Source organism: Saccostrea echinata, unplaced genomic scaffold (genome assembly GCF_033153115.1).
Source record: "Saccostrea echinata isolate AGI-Se365-2 ecotype Australia unplaced genomic scaffold, CSIRO_AGI_Sech_v1 ptg000057l, whole genome shotgun sequence".
NCBI lineage: Eukaryota > Metazoa > Mollusca > Bivalvia > Ostreida > Ostreidae > Saccostrea > Saccostrea echinata.
The window spans coordinates 5,197,656-5,217,692 of record NW_026889806.1 but is presented as its reverse complement, the minus strand read 5'-3'; the positions used below and the strand labels follow the sequence as shown (position 1 = coordinate 5,217,692).

The 20,037-nt window shown below is 35.9% G+C and overlaps 1 protein-coding gene across 1 annotated transcript in view; it reads left to right on the top strand.

Annotated features, from left to right (window-relative positions):
• Positions 1 to 968: 968 nt before the first annotated feature.
• Positions 969 to 20,037, top strand: part of LOC133174305 (DNA repair protein RAD50-like) — a 39,306-nt gene continuing 20,237 nt past the window's right edge. Inside the window, exons 1-13 of the mRNA XM_061309404.1 lie at positions 969 to 1,130; positions 2,646 to 2,831; positions 3,618 to 3,722; positions 7,027 to 7,100; positions 8,451 to 8,625; positions 10,738 to 10,827; positions 11,645 to 11,705; positions 12,614 to 12,691; positions 12,843 to 12,919; positions 13,867 to 13,968; positions 14,670 to 14,739; positions 18,043 to 18,143; positions 18,330 to 18,434. Coding sequence (XP_061165388.1) covers positions 1,002 to 1,130; positions 2,646 to 2,831; positions 3,618 to 3,722; positions 7,027 to 7,100; positions 8,451 to 8,625; positions 10,738 to 10,827; positions 11,645 to 11,705; positions 12,614 to 12,691; positions 12,843 to 12,919; positions 13,867 to 13,968; positions 14,670 to 14,739; positions 18,043 to 18,143; positions 18,330 to 18,434 — 1,353 coding nt within the window. The 5' untranslated portion in view covers positions 969 to 1,001. The remainder of the gene's footprint in view (positions 1,131 to 2,645; positions 2,832 to 3,617; positions 3,723 to 7,026; positions 7,101 to 8,450; positions 8,626 to 10,737; positions 10,828 to 11,644; positions 11,706 to 12,613; positions 12,692 to 12,842; positions 12,920 to 13,866; positions 13,969 to 14,669; positions 14,740 to 18,042; positions 18,144 to 18,329; positions 18,435 to 20,037) is intronic.

Sequence of the window (20,037 nt, the reverse complement as noted above, 5' to 3'; positions counted from 1 at the left end):
ACACGATGACACAGTTAAACTGGTTCACTTACAAAGTGTGACAAGCAAAGGAAGATAACTCTTACGACAAAATAGTTTCGAATTCATGTAAAACTATGACATTTTTAAAAATGTTTATTGATTGATTTTTTAAAGTCACTTGTCCATGGTCAAGTGCCTATTGAAAATTCACTTAACCACCTTTAAAATTCACTAGCCCCGTGCGTCGGGCATTGGGATTTGTCAGCCCCTGATATACAGAATAAAATATGTCAGCAACAGGAAACATATTACGTTTTCCAAGCATTACACTTTATATCTAGGTGTACTAGTATGCTATTATCTCGTAATATTGCGGTACTTATTCCTTTTCTGTAAAAAAAGTTATTCCAAATTCTTACTTTAACTTTTCGTCAAAAGTTCTTCAGAAAACTAACAATGAGCTAACTTTTTTATTGGCAAATTATTTTCCAAGCTATTTGTAGTCTATTTTTAAAACAGGAAGTCTTATTTACCTTCTAAATTGGAGAGGCACTGACATTGTATCGCAGTATTGGAATACATAAAGGCTTGGCACTTTCTTGAAGTATAATTTGTATTATTTAATTCAACATGTGAATCTACATGAAAGCTAGACAATAACAACTTAGACTTCAAAAATATGCATTTTGTTATGGTTTTTATTAGGTTTATATATTCAATGGTCTTAAAAAAGAAATAAAAAAAGGGAATGAGAGTCTGTAAAATTACTCATTATTTAAATAAATTTTTCTTCAATTTGTGTTCCATACGTTTTCCCTCATCAAACGAGTCAACAGTCAGACGACAGACAGACAGTCCATTAACAAAAACACTTGAAAAAGGATATGTGCTGTGTATCCAGATGTTTGGAAAATACTGCGATACAGTGGAACCCATGATATAATGAGAATTCAGTATATATAAATCATTTGGTCTGATTTTAAAGACATTTTTCATTTCAGACTTCTGCAGAGTTGCTTAATTGGTTATAAGTTAAAAATATGTCTCGAATTGAGAAGATGTCCATCCAAGGGATCCGAAGTTTCGGCCCCGAGGATTCAGACAAGGGAATCATAAGCTTCTTTACACCGCTCACTCTGATTCTGGGCCCCAATGGAACGGGGAAAACTGTAAGTCATAATAACATCTCATCACTTTACACCGCTCACTCTGATTCTGGGCCCCAGTGGAACGGGGAAAACTGTAAGTCATAATAACATCTCATCACTTTACACCCCTCACTCTGATTCTGGGCCCCAATGGAACAGGGAAAACTGTAAGTCATAATAACATCTCATCACTTTACACCCCTCAGTCTGATTCTGGGCCCCAGTGGAACGGGGAAAACTAAGTCATAATAACACCTCATCACTTTACACCCCTCACTCTGATTCTGGGCCCCACTGGAACGGGGAAAACTAAGTCATAATAACATCTCATCACTTTACACCCCTCACTCTGATTCTGGGCCCCAATGGAACGGGGAAAACTAAGTCATAATAACATCTCATCACTTTACACCGCTCACTCTGATTCTGGGCCCCAATTGAACGGGGAAAGCTGTAAGTCATAATAACATCTCATCACTTTACACCGCTCACTCTGATTCTGGGCCCCAATGGAACGGGGAAAACTGTAAGTCATAATAACATCTCATCACTTTACACCCCTCACTCTGATTCTGGGCCCCAATGGAACAGGGAAAACTGTAAGTCATATTAACATCTCATCACTTTACCCCCCTCACTCTGATTCTGGGCCCCAATTGAACGGGGAAAACTGTAAGTCGTAATAACATCTCATCACTTTACACCCCTCACTCTGATTCTGGGCCCCACTGGAACGGGGAAAACTAAGTCATAATAACATCTCATCACTTAACACCCCTCACTCTGATTCTGGGCCCCAATGGAATGGGGAAAACTGTTAGTCATTACAACATCTCATCACTTTGCACCGCTCACTCTGATTCTGGGCCCCAATGGAACGGGGAAAACTGTAAGTCATAATAACATCTCATCACTTTACACCGCTCACTCTGATTCTGGGCCCCAATTGAACGGGGAAAACTGTAAGTCATAATAACATCTCATCACTTTACACCCCTCACTCTGATTCTGGGCCCCAATTGAACGGGGAAAACTGTAAGTCATTACAACATCTCATCACTTTACACCGCTCACTCTGATTCTGGGCCCCAATTGAACGGGGAAAACTGTAAGTCATAATAACATCTCATCACTTTACACCCCTCACTCTGATTCTGGGCCCCAATTGAACGGGGAAAACTGTAAGTCATTACAACATCTCATCACTTTACACCCCTCACTCTGATTCTGGGCCCCAATTGAACGGGGAAAACTGTAAGTCATAATAACATCTCATCACTTTACACCGCTCACTCTGATTCTGGGCCCCAGTGGAACGGGGAAAACTGTAAGTCATAATAACATCTCATCACTTTACACCGCTCACTCTGATTCTGGGCCCCAATTGAACGGGGAAAGCTGTTAGTCATTACAACATCTCATCACTTTAAATTAATTTTCTTGAAAACATTGTCTCAGTACATTTATATCATAAATTTGAGTTTATTATAGCTCAGGTAAGCTTCTTTGAGTAAATGAGTAGAGCTGTTTCTGCAGACAATCATTGAATGCCTGAAGTACATGACAACAGGAGTTATGCCCCCTGGTAGTAAAGGTGGCGCATTTATTCACGATCCTAAAGTGGCCCAGGAGCGTCAGGTGAAGGCACAGATCCGACTGCAGTTCCGGGACGTGACAAATAATCGCATGGTCATACAGAGGATTATGGAGGCCACTCAAAAGGTAAAGAGTTTTGTGTACAATCAAGCCCCCTCACCTTCCATACAAAATTGGGGGGGAACAGAATTTTTATTTATATCTCTCAATTACAAAACGTACAGTAATCCACTATCTTCATTTATCATGCTAATCTGGACACTTTGCTTGGGAACATAGGCATTCAGATTAATAAGGCTAGACTTAATTATAAAGAACAGACTCGAAGATTTAAGGAAGCTCTAAACACTGCACACTGAAGAGTTCTACTTGTAGGGTAGTTTTATGCAGTTAGAGTGATCTGCCCTTAGAAGAAAAATAGAAAAAATGGTTATTTACAGTTCATTACACTATTTATTATAGATTAAAATATTCTGAGCATTATATCTGACTAAGAATAAGTAATTGAATTCATTATTTTCTATATTTTTCCCTATGTAAGTGAACAATAGTGATTTCTGTTCATGAATTAGACCATTGTCTTTGAACATTTTTCCTGTGGAGATAAGGCAGGTACCCTATGTTGAAAATGAACTAAATGGTCTCAATATGCACACTTTTATATAATATATTTTTCTCCAAGTCCAAAAAGCATTTTTTGTTAGTGTTTAGAGCTTCCTTAAGAAAACAAATAAATCTTCATTTTTTTTCTTTTGTTGTCCCTATCTCTAAATGAATGAGTTGACTGTAGACATGTTGGACTAAAAAATGTCAGTAAGATTGAAGTTTATAAAACTCTGAAAGAAAATAAAAACACAAAAAAACTATAATTGATGAAGTATAAAGAATTCTCAAATGTTTTTTTTGTTTTAGTTAAAAAAGATAGAAATGAAAACGCTAGATGGTGTGATTACCCGCTATGATGTTAATGGAGAAAAGAAGAGCATTAGCTCCAAATGTGCTGAGATAGACAGAGAGGTCAGTATAAAAGTGAGATGGGATAGAGTGGTCACATTTATAGTGTGCTGAGATAGAGTGGTCACATTTATAGTGTGCTGACATAGAGTGGTCACATTTATAGTGTGCTGAGATAGAGTGGTCACATTTATAGTGTGCTGACATAGAGTGGTCACATTTATAGTGTGCTGAGATGGAGTGGTCACATTTATAGTGTGCTGAGATAGAGTGGTCACATTAATAGTGTGCTGTGATAGAGTAGTCTCATTTATAGTGTGCTGAGATAGAGTGGTCACATTTATAGTGTGCTGAGATAGAGTGGTCACATTTATAGTGTACTGAGATAGAGTGGTCACGTTAATAGTGTGCTGTGATAGAGTAGTCTCATTTATAGTGTGCTGAGATAGAGTGGTCACATTTATAGTGTGCTGAGATGGAGTGGTCACATTTATAGTGTGCTGAGATAGAGTGGTCACATTAATAGTGTGCTGTGATAGAGTGGTCACATTTATAGTGTGCTGAGATAGAGTGGTCACATTTATAGTGTGCTGAGATAGAGTGGTCACATTTATAGTGTACTGAGATAGAGTGGTCACGTTAATAGTGTGCTGTGATAGAGTAGTCTCATTTATAGTGTGCTGAGATAGAGTGGTCACATTTATAGTGAGCTGAGATAAAGTGGTCATGCTGAGATAGAGTGGTCATGCTGAGATAGAGTGGTCACATTTATAGTGTGCTGAGATAGAGTGGTCACATTTATAGTGTGCTGAGATAGAGTGGTCACATTTATAGTGTGCTGTGATAGAGTAGTCACATTTATAGTGTGCTGAGATAGAGTGGTCACATTTATAGTGTGCTGAGATAGAGTGATCACATTTATAGTGTGCTGAGATAGAGTGGTCACATTTATAGTGTGCTGAGATAGAGTGGTCACATTTATAGTGAACTGAGATAGAGTGATCACATTAATAGTGTGCTGAGATAGAGTGGTCACATTTACAGTGTGCTGAGATAGAGTGGTCACATTTATAGTGTGCTGAGATAGAGTGATCACATATATAGTGTGCTGAGATAGAGTGGTCACATTTATAGTGTGCTGTGATGGAGTAGTCACATTTATAGTGTGCTGAGATAGAGTGGTCACATTTATAGTGTGCTGAGATAGAGTGGTCATGCTGAGATAGAGTGGTCACATTTATAGTGTGCTGAGATAGAGTGGTCATGCTGAGATAGAGTGGTCACATTTATAGTGTACTGTGATAGAGTGGTCACAATTATAGTGAGCGTGACGCAAATTTAAAAAAGGTCGGGATCGGGATGCGCAACTGAAGGTCGCAAACAAAGAAGAGATGGCCGTGTGCGTGGCGTAGTGACGATGGTCAATTTAAATTGTTACAGAAAAGACATAAAATATGTTATTTATGTCTCTTATTAAAGACTCTCTATCCTAAGTAAAGAAACTTGTGAGATTGAAGGCTGTTGAAAATATTAAAGGACATTTTGGTGCTGCTATTTTCCTTTCTCAGCGTCAAAATAAGGTACATGTATCTGGTCTGACAAAACTTTGTCCGGTCCGACAGAACATTTGACTTTGTCAGACCAAATGTCTGACAGTGATTTCAAAATTTCGACAAGTCTGTTTATAGTGTGCTTAGATGAGTGGTCACATTTATAGTGTGCTGAGATAGAGTGGTCACATTTGTAGTGTGCTGAGATAGAGTGGTCACATTTATATTGTGCTGAGATAGAGTGGTCACATTTATAGTGTGCTGAGATAGAGTGGTCACATTTATAGTATGCTGAGATAGAGTAGTCACATTTATAGTGTGCTGAGATAGAGTGGTCACATTTATAGTGTGCTGAGATAGAGTGGTCATGCTGAGATAGAGTGGTCACATTTATAGTGTGCTGAGATAGAGTGGTCACATTTATAGTGTGCTGAGATAGAGTGGTCACATTTATAGTGTGCTGAGATAGAGTGGTCACATTAATAGTGCGCTGAGATAGAGTGGTCACATTAATAGCGCGCTGAGATAGAGTGGTCACATTTATAGTGTACTGAGATAGAGTGGTCACATTTATAGTGTGCTGAGATAGAGTGGTCATGCTGAGATAGAGTGGTCACATTAATAGCGCGCTGAGATAGAGTGGTCACATTTGTAGTGTTCTGAGATAGAGTGATCACATTTATAGTGTGCTGAGATAGAGTGGTCACATTTATAGTGTGCTGTGATGGAGTAGTCACATTTATAGTGTGCTGAGATAGAGTGGTCACATTTATAGTGTGCTGAGATAGAGTGGTCATGCTGAGATAGAGTGGTCACATTTATAGTGTACTGTGATAGAGTGGTCACAATTATAGTGTGCTGAGATAGTTGAACCACGATACGATTTGTATCACGATATGTTGAATTGGTTATAAAATGTCTTTTAGAGTGGTCACATTTACAGTGTGCTGAGATAGAGTGGTCATGCTGAGATAGAGTGGTCACATTTATAGTGTACTGTGATAGAGTGGTCACAATTATAGTGTGCTGAGATAGAGTGGTCACATTTATAGTGTGCTGAGATAGTCACATTTATAGTGTGTTGAGATAGTCACATTTATAGTGTGCTGAGATAGAGTGGTCATGCTGAGATAGAGTGGTCACATTTATAGTGTGCTGAGATAGAGTGGTCATGCTGAGATAGAGTGGTCACATTTATAGTGTACTGTGATAGAGTGGTCACAATTATAGTGTGCTGAGATAGAGTGGTCACATTTACAGTGTGCTGAGATAGAGTGGTCACATTTATAGTGTGCTGAGATAGAGTGGTCATGCTGAGATAGAGTGGTCACATTTATAGTGTGCTGAGATAGAGTGGTCACATTTATAGTGTTCTGAGATAGAGTGGTCACATTAATAGCGCGCTGAGATAGAGTGGTCACATTAATAGTGTACTGAGATAGAGTGGTCATGCTGAGATAGAGTGGTCACATTTATAGTGTGCTGAGATAACGTGATCACATTTACAGTGTGCTGAGATAGAGTGGTCATGCTGAGATAGAGTGGTCACATTTATAGTGTTCTGAGATAGAGTGGTCACATTTATAGTGTTCTGAGATAGAGTGGTCACATTTATAGTGTTCTGAGATAGAGTGGTCACATTTATAGTGTTCTGAGATAGAGTGATCACATTTATAGTGTTCTGAGATAGAGTGGTCACATTAATAGCGCACTAAGAGAAAAGTGTGTTCACATTAATAATGTGCTGAGATAGATAAAAGGCTCAACATAAAATGTTTAAAGAATTGTCTTTCACATTACTGGAATATTTTTTTCAGATGATTACATCTCTGGGTGTTTCCAAACCAGTTCTGGAGAATGTCATCTTTTGTCACCAGGAAGATTCCAACTGGTAAGTAAGTCACAGTGTACCATAATACGTCCTCTAGGTAAGTCACAATGTACCATTATACGTCCTCTAGGTTAGTCACAATGTACCATAATACGTCCTCTAGGTTAGTCACAATGTACCATAATATGTCCTCAGGTTAGTCACAATGTACCATAATACGTCCTCTAGGTTAGTCACAATGTACCATAATACGTCCTCTAGGTTAGTCACAATGTACCATAATACGTCCTCAGGTTAGTCACAACGTACCATAATATGTCCTCAGGTTAGTCACAATGTACCATAATACGTCCTCTAGGTAAGTCACAATGTACCATAATACGTCCTCTAGGTTAGTTACAATGTACCATAATATGTCCTCAGGTTAGTCACAATGTACCATAATATGTCCTCAGGTTAGTCACAATGTACCATAATACGTCCTCTAGGTAAGTCGCAATGTACCATTATACGTCCTCTAGGTAAGTCACAATGTACCTAATATGCCCTCTAGGTAAGTCACAATATACCATAATAGGTCATCTAGGTAAGTCACTATGTACCATAATACGTCATTTAGGAAAGTCACAATGTACCATAATACATCATTTAGGAAAGTCACAATGTAACATAATACGTCCTCTAGATAAGTCACAATATACCATAATACATCATCTAGGTAAGTCACAATATACCATAATACGTCATTAAGGAAAGTCAAAATGTACCATAATACGTCATTTAGGAAAGTCACAATGTACCATGATACATCAGCTAGGTAAGTCAAAATCTACCATAAGTCATTAAGGTAGGTCAAATTCTGCCACAAATCTATCTAGTTAAGTCGCAATGTAACATGATAAATCATCCAGGTGAATCAAAATCTACCACTAGTCAATCTAGATAAGTCACAATGTACCATTACAAGTCATCAACATAAACCAAACTCTACCTGAGTCAATCCAGGTAAGTCAAAGTGTACCATAACAAGTCATCCAGGTAAACCAGATTCAACATAATTAGTTATCTATGTAAATAAGAATCATGAGAACTTAACTAGTTATTGAAAATAATGTATGTTTTGACATACAGTCATACCTTGTTATCTCGAACTGGATGGGACCGAGAAAAAACTTAAAGATATCAGAGGATTCGAGATATCGAGAGTAAAATACTTCCAAGAATAAGTGGCTTGGACTACTAAATCACTTCAACATATCTATGGTATTCGAGATATCGGTGTTCGAGATACTGAAGTTCAACTGTATATGAATATACATTTGTTTAATACTTTTTCAAACAAATTACATGACCTGTGTGTATTTAGCTGAGGGTTATTCATAATGACATAAAACTTTGCTTTGATGATAGGCCTCTGAGTGAAGGAAAGGCTCTGAAGGAAAAGTTTGATGCTATATTTGCTTCCACCCGATACGTCAAAGCTCTGGAAACCATCAGGAAGTTAAAACAGACTCAGGACCAGGAACTTAAACTTTACAAACAGGAAGTGACCCACCTTAAACAGCTGAAAGATAAATCAGAACAGGTAAAAAAAAACACTTTGGTTATAGAAAGTTGTTTTTTTTTGGTTAAAATTTTGTACACATGTAGAAATGAAATGTGAATACAACGAACAATGGTCGTTCTCAGAAAGTCCATTTAGACAATACAAATGATAAGCAGAACCAACACAGACCTCTAAAAACAGAGGTGGGATCAGGTGACATGGAGGCGTAAGCATCCTCTGTCAACTGGTCACACCTGCTGCGTGCTCCTGTCATGATTGGGCAAATAGAAAAATTCATAGTCAATTCAGTGTGAAAATAATGTCCTAACAATTTTTTTTTAGCATATTGGTAAACATTCGACTCAACAACAGATTGTGTTTTCAACTAAGTCATTTATCTACCATAGAATTTGCGAAATGTTGACTTTAAAGAAAATTTTTAATTATCCTGGTATCATCAACTAATTTGTCAATAGCTTGCCTGATTAGATATTGTTCGTATGTAGAATATTCTGTTGTGTATTGAATCAACTGAAAGACATAAACTCCATATGCTGTAAACCAGGCTGAAAGATCAAGTTAGCTTTTCTGAACACTTACTGTGTGGTGTCTGTCTGTCTGTCCGTCTGTAAACTTTTCACATTTTCAATTTCTTCTTGAGAACCACTGGGCCAGCTTTAACCAATGTTGCCACACAGCATCTTTGAGTAAAGGGTATTCTAAATTGTTCAAATGAAGGGCCAAGACAAGGAAAAAATTAAGAAGAGGTTATTAAATTTTTTTCTAAAGAATCACTGGGCCAGAAAAGATCAAACTTGGAAAAGCTTTCTGAGGTATTGCAGATTCTAAACTATTCAAACCATGGCCCGTGGGGGTAGGGTGGGAAGAAAATAAGGGATGATTTTTTTATATTGGAATATAGGAAAAAATCTTCTTCTCAAGAACCACTAGACCAGAAAAGATGAAACATATGAAAGCTTCCTTACGTAGTATTGAATTTTATATTTTTCAGATCATGACCTCTGGGGGGTGAAAAATAGGGGATCAAATTTTTAAATTGGAATATGTAGCAAAAATATATAGGAAAACATCTTTAAAATCTTCTTCTCAAGAACCACTGGACCAGAAAAGAAGAAACTTGTGAGAAATTTTTCAGACTTGTAGATTTTAAAGTGTAGGATTAAAGGATTAAGCCACAAATGAGAATCAAAGTTTTACATAGGGCTATATAAGAAAATTATTTTAAGAATCTTCTCAGGAACTACAATAGAAACATTAAATAAATTTACAAACATTTCCAAGTTGTATGGATTCTTCTTTTGTTCAAATTATGGACTCTGGGTTAGAGTTGGCTAAAATCAGGATTAAATTTGACACAATGCTTGTATAAAATTGGAAAGAATTTTCTTGCTGAGAACTGCAAGAGTGTGTTAGTTATATCGATATTGAAGCATCCCATGTTTTGAGGTAAGAGACCTCTTAGAGCTAGGATTGGGCCAAAATATTTTGTGGGAAAATAAAGGAGAAAAATCTGGTAAAAAATCTACTGAAGAACAGCAGGAATAATTTGCTCAGGTGAGCTTTGTGGCCCATATGCCTCTTGTTGGGGAGGAGTAATTCCAAAGAAAGAAAATAAATAGACTGGACTTTTTCAGCCAGTTGAGCAACAGCTTTAGTCATTTATAGAGAATGGCACAATGACACTGGCTGCAGAATTCACTCAAAGAAAGTAAACTAAGATAAAAACAGGGGTTTTTTTTAATCTTTTAAAAGTAACACCTCATGGAATTTGATTTAGTCCCATAAAAGATGCAATTCAGGGGCTGAAATGGCTTTTAAATTTTTTTTTGGGGGGGATGAATTTTTAACTCTGAAATCTGTTTCACAGACTTGAATTTCTTTTAAGAAATGTTATCTCATGGAAGAGTATATTGTACTTCAGTCTTAATATTTTAGAAAATCCATTTGCAGCTTTCTACCTATGATATATGTGTATACATGTACATGTAAATAGAGAAAGGGAAAAAAAACATATTTACAGGTCAATTTTTTTATAAAAGTTAGACTTTCAACTCCAGAGTAATTTTACTATTGGCCTCTATATGAAGGGAGAAAACCCATTGTCATTATTATTCATCTTTTATACTGTAGCTTGAAGCTGACAAAAATGAAAGAGAAACAAAAATGATGGCCTGTCGGGAAACAGTAGAGAAGATTGAGGCCAAGTTACAACCAGTTATAGTAAGTATCAGTTACTTCAGTAGTGAAACCTGTTTAGTACGAACACAGATATAACGAATTTACGGATATAGTGGGGGGTTTTTTTCAATCCCTGGCGAAACTCTTAACAATTCTTATTAAATTTTATGGATATAACAATCTCGGATATAGCGAATTTTCAGTTATAACAAACTGATTCTGTGTCCCCTAGAAGTTAGAAGTAACAAAATTTACATCTTTTACAGTGAATTTTCAAAGATATAATTTTTTTAATAATATTGAACTGACATTAATTTTGTAAGTTTATATATTTGAAACTATTCACCGAAAACTTTTGAACTCCAAGGTAAATTTTGTATTTTATACTTTCCTTAATACATTTTGTAGTCATACTTGAAGGAAAAAAATCTTTATTGGGAATTTGCAATGTATATTTTAACGAATTTGTTATATGGATACGCTGAATTAGGGATATAGTGAAGTAAATTAAATCAATACAGTACAGTCATTCACAGTTAAGTCTGTAACTTACAGTCAGTTTATAAAGTCAGTAGAATGTGACCAAATGAAGTAAGTAGATAACTTATAAACATTTTTTTAATTGGTAACTTACAATGGTACAATCATGATAGTAACTGTAAGTTCAAGTAGCTTACAGTTAGTAAATTACACCTAGTTGCAATAAGTCTGTAACTTTACCAATGAAATTCCTTTTCTTTTGATATTTATCTAACTTCACTGACTGATTATCAGATTTTGTATTTCTATTCAGTTTTGCTTTGTTAACAATTCCACAGAGATTACAAAGATTTCATCATTAATACAATATTGTTTGCAGGAGAAGCTAGACCAAATTGGGAATCAGTCGGACAAAATTTACAGGATACAGACCAAGATAGGCATGTATAAATTTAAAGTTAGAGGTGACAAGTATGAATTACAATAACTCCTTTTTACCTTAATTGCAGGGCTTAGGAAGGTCAAACAACAGGTGGACCATTTTGAAATTCAAGGGGCCATGAGAAGATATATTGGGGCCATTCTAAAATATATCATAGTATGATGCTTTGATACTGCATATAACTCTGACAACAAAATTTGGGGGGGGGGGGAAGCGATAGGAATTGACAAGTCATCGCATATGTATCCGACATTGTCTGGTGGAAATGATTTTTCTGTTTCAAAGAACTTCATAAAACATTCATCATAAAACACAGGAAGTATTTAGAAAAATTATATCTGAACCAAAAGCACCAAAAAGATTCTGTTAAGAGAACGAGGGACAGGCGAAGATAGATAGAATTCATTGATATTGTATTTCATTGTCAGGTAATATTTTCATGAGCATGACTTTCTTATTTAAAGAGGTGGTCACTCCCTTGTGGTTCCTAAGTGTCAAGTGGTTTTGGACGGCAGACAGGAAAATTTTCCATTTTTTCGCCAGTGGATATCAGAATTTTTTGAATGGTGGTTCTTATTTTATTATATGATACATCACAGATTTCCTCTAACTTCAATGAAGAATACTGATAGTGCCAACTGCAACGAACTTACAAACCAGAAAATCATGCCTGCCTGCATTATGCAGGGCGCATCACATGGTGCACTGCACCAATATTTCATTGCCTAATTTTTCGCCATTATGCGCATATGGCACATGGTGTGCCCCCCTTCCCAGGCCCGGAATTAGTATTTGTCTTAAACATGTACTAAATGCAGTATATGCAAAAAAGTTCACATATTGAGCTAATCCTATCTTTAGTAACACAGACCTTTTGATGTATTTGTATTAACATGTATATTATAGAAAAGTACAGAAGTGAAATGAAAATGATGGAGAATTCAGCAACAGAACTCAGAAGTCAAATCAAAAATGAATTTCAAGGTTCGTATTAATGATTTTTAAAATATGTTCATACACATATACATGTACATGTAAATTTATTATGAAGGAAGAAAAAGAGAAATGATATGGCTTTTGTGTCTGTGATATTAGGTTATTTCTGAGTGACGAGTGTGTATGTGTTATTTGTCAGGTTCTATGGAGGAGCTAAAGAAGGCAATAGCTGAGTTTGAGAACATGGTACAAGAGAGACAAGAGACGGTGGAACAGGTAGGCTCATTTCTAAATCTTTCTCCAATCAAGATGTATGGTCTGGTGATTTTTTTTTTATAATGGTTATTGTTAATGACTGGTTTTGACTAGTTTACTATATATAGCTATGCAGTAATAATACCAGTGTTTTGTGACTAGCTCTTAGAGTCATTTTTTTTTTTTTACAAATTTAGATACTGTATACAGGGATATTTTTGCCCCCGTTTTGTTTTTGCCCCTTTCGCCCTAGACACAAGTGGGTGAATTTAAGACAGGCTGAATTAAAAGAAAATAGTATAATTTCTTAAACAAAACTGTGACTGGGGGAAATTAAAATGGAGCTAAATTGCTTTCAAGTGTGAAAGGGCAAAAATAACACAGGGTGAATATGTAGAGGATATTCAATGTTTTGTAGTTGGATATGGAATTTATTTCACGAGTGGGACAGGATTTTTTGATATTTTCACAAGTGCGAAGCACGAGTGAAAATATCAAAAAATCCTGTCTCATGATTTTCTCTTTGCCTCTGGCTTTTCTTAACACAGTGACATAGGCTGTGACGTTATAGTTGAGCAGTTGAGACGTCATATCTTAGCAATTGTGAGATTGAAAACATTGTAACATGGATTTTAGCAACATACTTGGGAAGAAATATTGGCAGTTTTAGTCTCTATCAAGATGGTTTAGTTAATATCTTACGACTGGCCAGAATTTTTTTTTACTTACTTTGATATCCTTTCACACTGTGAGAAAATATCACTGGTATCCCTTCACACTGTGAGAGAATATCACTTTTATTCAATAAAAAAATCACAGTATTTCACTGTTGAAAATGTAATAAAACCTTATATATAGTTAACTAGCAAAAACTTTTTCATTTTTTTAAGGTAAATTTAAAGGACATGAAAGTTTAAAGCAGTTTATGTGAGATTTTAATTATTGAGCCATCTTTTTTCTGTGTGTAGTTTCAGTTGCTTCAAAGAGAATTAAACAAGGAGCTGGAAAAACTTGGTCAGGAGCGAGGGAATTTGTTGATGGAAGTGGGAAAACTGGAGCAAGAGTCCGAGGTATGTAGAGTATCTATACTTCAGATCCTGTCACTTGATAAGGAATAAATTTCAGTCTCTTGACTACTGTGAATTGCAAGTTATAGAGCCAGAGATAGAGAATGAAAATATTACTTTTGATAAACACTGTAAACAGTCATACATTTAAGCACTCAAAATTTAGTGCAATCTTTTTTCTGAAATTAAATAGCTCATATAAATTAGTCCACTTGAGTTTTAAAAATGGCAGTGTGTAAGTTCTATTTCTTGTAATGTGTACTGTACATGAAGTAGCATGTAAGACATGATGGGAAAGGTGCTGTAATAAGTATGTTTACAGTATGTTTACAGTATGTAGCAGCTTTTAGATTAAGTGTGTCAAAGTTTTGATTTCATAAAAGCATATGTTAATGCGCTTTTATTTTCTGACTCGGTCTGAAAATCATTTGAACTAAGAAAATGTCTTTAATTTTGTAAAATAAGAGTAAAAATTTATTTCTTATCCATTACTCTCTGTCAGTAGTCCATTTCTGAATCAGACTTATTTTTTACACAATAAATGTTCATATCCATGGCATATTCTATATCAACCGGATCCAAAGATAAAAACCACAAAACCAAGGTCACTGCAGGAAAAAGGATATTTGGATTCATGCTGTAGAGAGTTTTAGTATTATATGTAAGGCTTTTCATGTTATGGGTTTTTGAATATCTTCCAACAGAGATACAAAGACAATATGAAGAAAAGGGATGCTGAAATAAAGAAGCTTGCCACAAAGTACGATATTGAAGGTTAGTGAACTTGTTCACAAAGTATGACATTGAAGGTTTGTAGGCTTGTTCACAAAGTATGATATTGAAGTTAAGTTGACTTGTTCACAAAGTATGATATTGAAGATAAGTTGACTTGTTCACAAAGTATGATATTGAAAAGTTGACTTGTTCACAAAGTATGATATTGAAGGTTAGTAGGCTTGTTCACAAAGTATGATATTGAAGGTTAGTAGGCTTGTTCACAAAGTATGACAATGAGGGTTGATGGGGCTTGATCACAAAGTATGATATTGAAGGTTAGTGGACTTTGTTCACAAAGTATGACAATGAAGGTTAGTGGGGCTTGTTCACAAAGTATGAAATTGAAAAGTTGACTTGTTCACAAAGTATGATATTGAAGGTTAGTGGGGCTTGTTCACAAAATACCATATTGAAGGTTAGTGGACTTGTTCACAAAGTACCATATTGAAGGTTAGTGGACTTGTTCACAAAGTACCATATTGAAGGTTAGTGGACTTGTTCACAAAGTATGTTATTGAAGGGTAGTGGACTTGTTCACAAAGTGCCATATTGAAGGTTAGTGGACTTGTTCACAAAGTACCATATTGAAGGTTAGTGGACTTGTTCACAAAGTACCATATTGAAGGTTAGTGGACTTGTTCACAAAGTATGTTATTGAAGGGTAGTGGACTTGTTCACAAAGTGCCATATTGAAGGTTAGTGGACTTGTTCACAAAGTGCCATATTGAAGGTTAGTGGACTTGTTCACAAAGTGCCATATTGAAGGTTAGTGGACTTGTTCACAAAGTACCATATTGAAGGTTAGTGGACTTGTTCACAAAGTACCATATTGAAGGTTAGTGGACTTGTTCACAAAGTACCATATTGAAGGTTAGTGAACTTGTTCATAAAGTACCATATTGAAGGGTAGTGGACTTGTTCATAAAGTACCATATTTAAGGTTAGTGGGCTTGTTCACAAAGTGCCATATTGAAGGTTAGTGGACTTGTTCACAAAGTACCATATTGAAGGTTAGTGGACTTTGTTCACAAAGTATGACAATGAAGGTTAGTGAGGCTTGTTCACAAAGTATGATATTGAAAAGTTGACTTGTTCACAAAGTATGATATTGAAGGTTAGTGGGGCTTGTTCACAAAATACCATATTGAAGGTTAGTGGACTTGTTCACAAAATACCATATTGAAGGTTAGTGGACTTGTTCACAAAGTACCATATTGAAGGTTAGTGGACTTGTTCACAAAGTATGTTATTGAAGGGTAGTGGACTTGTTCACAAAGTGCCATATTGAAGGTTAGTGGACTTGTTCACAAAGTGCCATATTGAAGGTTAGTGGACTTGTTCACAAAGTGCCATATTGAAGGTTAGTGGACTTGTTCACAAAGTACCATATTGAAGGTTAGTGGACTTGTTCACAAAGTACCATATTGAAGGTTAGTGGACTTGTTCACAAAGTACCATATTGAAGGTTAGTGAACTTGTTCATAAAGTACCATATTGAAGGGTAGTGGACTTGTTCATAAAGTACCATATTTAAGGTTAGTGGGCTTGTTCACAAAGTGCCATATTGAAGGTTAGTGGACTTGTTCACAAAGTACCATATTGAAGGTTAGTGGACTTGTTCACAAAGTATGATATTGTAATATTGATTGATGCCAAAAAAATGATTTTTTTATAAGCTGGGGTCATTTGGCTACCAATACCCCATTCATACGACACGATTTGCCTACCTCAGTATATTTTACACATATGTAAATATACCTACATGTGCAATTTTGTCGTATGAACTGATTTGCTCATATGCAAATTCTGCACAGTTGAGTAAATTTACACCTGGTCAGGACAAGGTGCAAATTAACTTTTGCATACACGTCGTCGCAAATTATTTGCTCCTGTGTGTAAAGTTTGTCGTATGAACATACAGCAAATTTACTTAAGTAAGTTTTTTCGTCACGTGTATTGCATCAATCTCCATTTTAAGCATTGTATATGCATTGACATGTAAAATATCAGTCGGTAAACATGGCGGCTCTAAAAAACGTGGATTTTCAACGGTCATTCTTGCGCTACGTAAACAAATTTTGAAAGTGAATTGAGTTTCTGTAAGGGTAGATCTGTTGGTGTATGGCTTCAAAAGCCAAGTCTTCAAAGGATATATGCTGGGTCGCTGAGACTAGCATAGTACTTTCTTCAAATTGCTTTCTCCACTCTGGAAACACAAGGAGCCATTATCTCCTCTGAAATAAATTTTCGAATGGCAAAAATGCTTTATGTCTCTAAAGATATAGCTGTGGTCGCAAACACCCTGCAGATTCAATGAGTAGAACTTCTTCCTGTTCAAGTATTCTCCGTGTGAATGCTTAGGAGCTATAATAGGATACGCGTGCCATCAGTTGCTCCAAAACAGTTTAGCCCTTGATAACTTTCATCCCTTCTCAGTTTTTAAACTGAGGCAGACTACTGACAGATAAGTTGATGTTACAGGGATTTCAACGTCTTGTTTCAAGTCAGCATTTAGTAAATAGATAGATTTCATATGACGCATTTTCCCTTCGAGTTATTTCCCTTGGCTGCCATCTTGGAGATCAAACTGGTATTTGAGCAGAAATATAAGGGCAAAAATCTTAAAATTACTAAACCTATGAACTAAAGGTATATTCGTAAGAAAAACTGTGTTATCTTTGCCTCATTGTCCGCTGAAGATGCTAACCAGTAGATGGCAACAGCCACCTTCACATCCAACAGCTCTTCCACAGTCTTTGGGCCGGGACCAAAGCATTTTCCAACTTCTCACAAAATTTTACGAAATTTTCCTTAATCATTCGAAAATTCTCATACCAATCGTCATTCTTTAAGTCATTAAGAATGGTTCTGTCGTATCAATCATTTGATCGGACTTTTCTTCTAGTTTCTTTGAGGAACATCCAAAAGTTAGTCCTATACCCAAATAGTAAAGAAGTACCCTTATTCTGTGAAAATTCACAAGTCTGAAGCAGTCCATCTCCTTATTTTAAATGACAATTTGAGGATTTACTTACGGTACATAAATATCATCTGAACGCATGGCAAATTAACGTTTACTTGTGTGTGTAAATTTACTCATCTGTAAATTTGCACACATAAGCAAATTTTCGTCGTATGAATGGGGTACAAGTCATCAGTTTATGAGCATGAGTGTCTTGAATTTTTGGGGTCAAATTTCAAGAACCAGAGTTCAAGGCTATTTACACAAGCACAATGGCACTCTTAGTATGACCATTAGTTTTCTAGTTAATTTTGAAATTTTAATTTCTTTGTTATTAGGATACAGTAGAGGGGAGATGTCTGATGAACAGTATCGAGCATTCATGGACATCATGAGAACAAAAATAGAAACTTTACTGGAGGATGGAAAAACCGTCAAAGTAAGTCTACTATGGAGTTGACACATTGTTTTCTAACTTAAAATAATAGTGTAGATGACTTGTTACAATTAAATGAATGTCTTTACGTACATTTATCACAACAAGAAACACTTTGTGAGTTTTCTTCTACTAATGAACCAGAAAGAGTGTCCTCTAATACATGATAGCTGTTCATTGTTTTATCAGGCAGACTATGAGGAGAAGGACACCAGCATGCAGCAGAGATTGGATGAGGTTCGCGACAAGAAAACTAAACTAGAACAGAACGAACGACTCAAGACAAACCTTATGGTAAGGATATAACCCGTGAAGAATAGTTATTAATAAAACTGGGAGATAGCTTTCTTTAATGCCAACAATTTACACTGTATAAGTGGAATTTTTAGTGAGATACCAGGGCTCTCAAATGTCATTATTTGGGTTGTTTGTAGGCCCCATTCGCAATATCAAAAAAGACCTTTTTTCCCAATTGAATGTTTTTATTTTCTCAATAATTATTTTCCCCCAAAAATTTAGATAGATACAGCACGTACAATAGATGAACTTGTTATTCGTATTTCTCTATACTGAAAAATAGAAATTTTGTTGATAATGAAACAAGATTATAATTTGATATGATTTCCCCCCAAAAGATCGCTAATTTTTCCAATTGTATGGCCCTGGCCCCAGTCCCAAAAAGTGGTGTGAAAGCCCTGGAAACAACTTTAGCAATTTGTCCCAAAAAATTGGTTTAGAATTTTAGCAAGAAGTAATTTTTTACAATTTTATCGTGTCAGGAAATGTAATTGTTACCTCCAATGCAGAATGAATTGTCAGCCATATTCAATTTTAGCAATCTCAACACTCTTGCCAAAATTGAATCCCTGCTAAAAATTCTGCTCATACAGTATTACAGGACATAAAATTTATGGGTTTGGTATCCAAGGCTGCTGTAAAAGTTTGTTCAGATAATATAAAAGTGTTTTTCGTAGCTTGCTGATGTCCTGATGGATATCCTTGTTTGTCAGCTGAAGGGTGTTTCTTTTAAGCATTAAAAGTTTTCTTAAGTGCCCATGCTGATGTTACATTTTTCTCCGTTGTCCGTGTTGACGTGATGTTATATTTTTCTCCGTTGTCCATGTTGACGTGATGTTATATTTTTCTCCGTTGTCCATGTTGACGTGATGTTATATTTTTCTCCGTTGTCTGTGTTGTCATTGTCCGTGTTGATGTGATGTTATATTTTTCTCTGTTGTCTTTGTTGTCATTGTCCGTGTTGACATGTGATATTATATTTTTCTCCGTTGGCCATGTTGACATGTGATATTATATTTTTCTCCGTTGTCCATGTTGACGTGATGTTATATTTTTCTCCGTTGTCTGTGTTGTCATTGTCCGTGTTGATGTGATGTTATATTTTTCTCTGTTGTCTTTGTTGTCATTGTCCGTGTTGACATGTGATATTATATTTTTCTCCGTTGGCCATGTTGACATGTGATATTATATTTTTCTCCGTTGTCCATGTTGACATGTGATGTTATATTTTTCTCCGTTGGCCATGTTGACAAGTGATGTTATATTTTTCTCCGTTGGCCATGTTGACATATGATGTTATATTTTTCTCCGTTGGCCATGTTGACATGTGATGTTATTTTTTTCTCCATTGGCCATGTTGACATGTGATGTTATATTTTTCTCCGTTGGCCATGTTGACATGTGATGTTATATTTTTCTCCGTTGGCCATGTTGACATGTGATGTTATATTTTTCTTTGTTGTCCTTGTTGACTTGATTTTCATTTTTCTCGTTGTCCGTGTTGACGTGATGTTATATTTTTCTCCGTTGCCCGTGTTGACATGATGTAACATTTTTCTCCGTCGTCTGTGATGACGTGATGTTATAATTATCTCCGTTG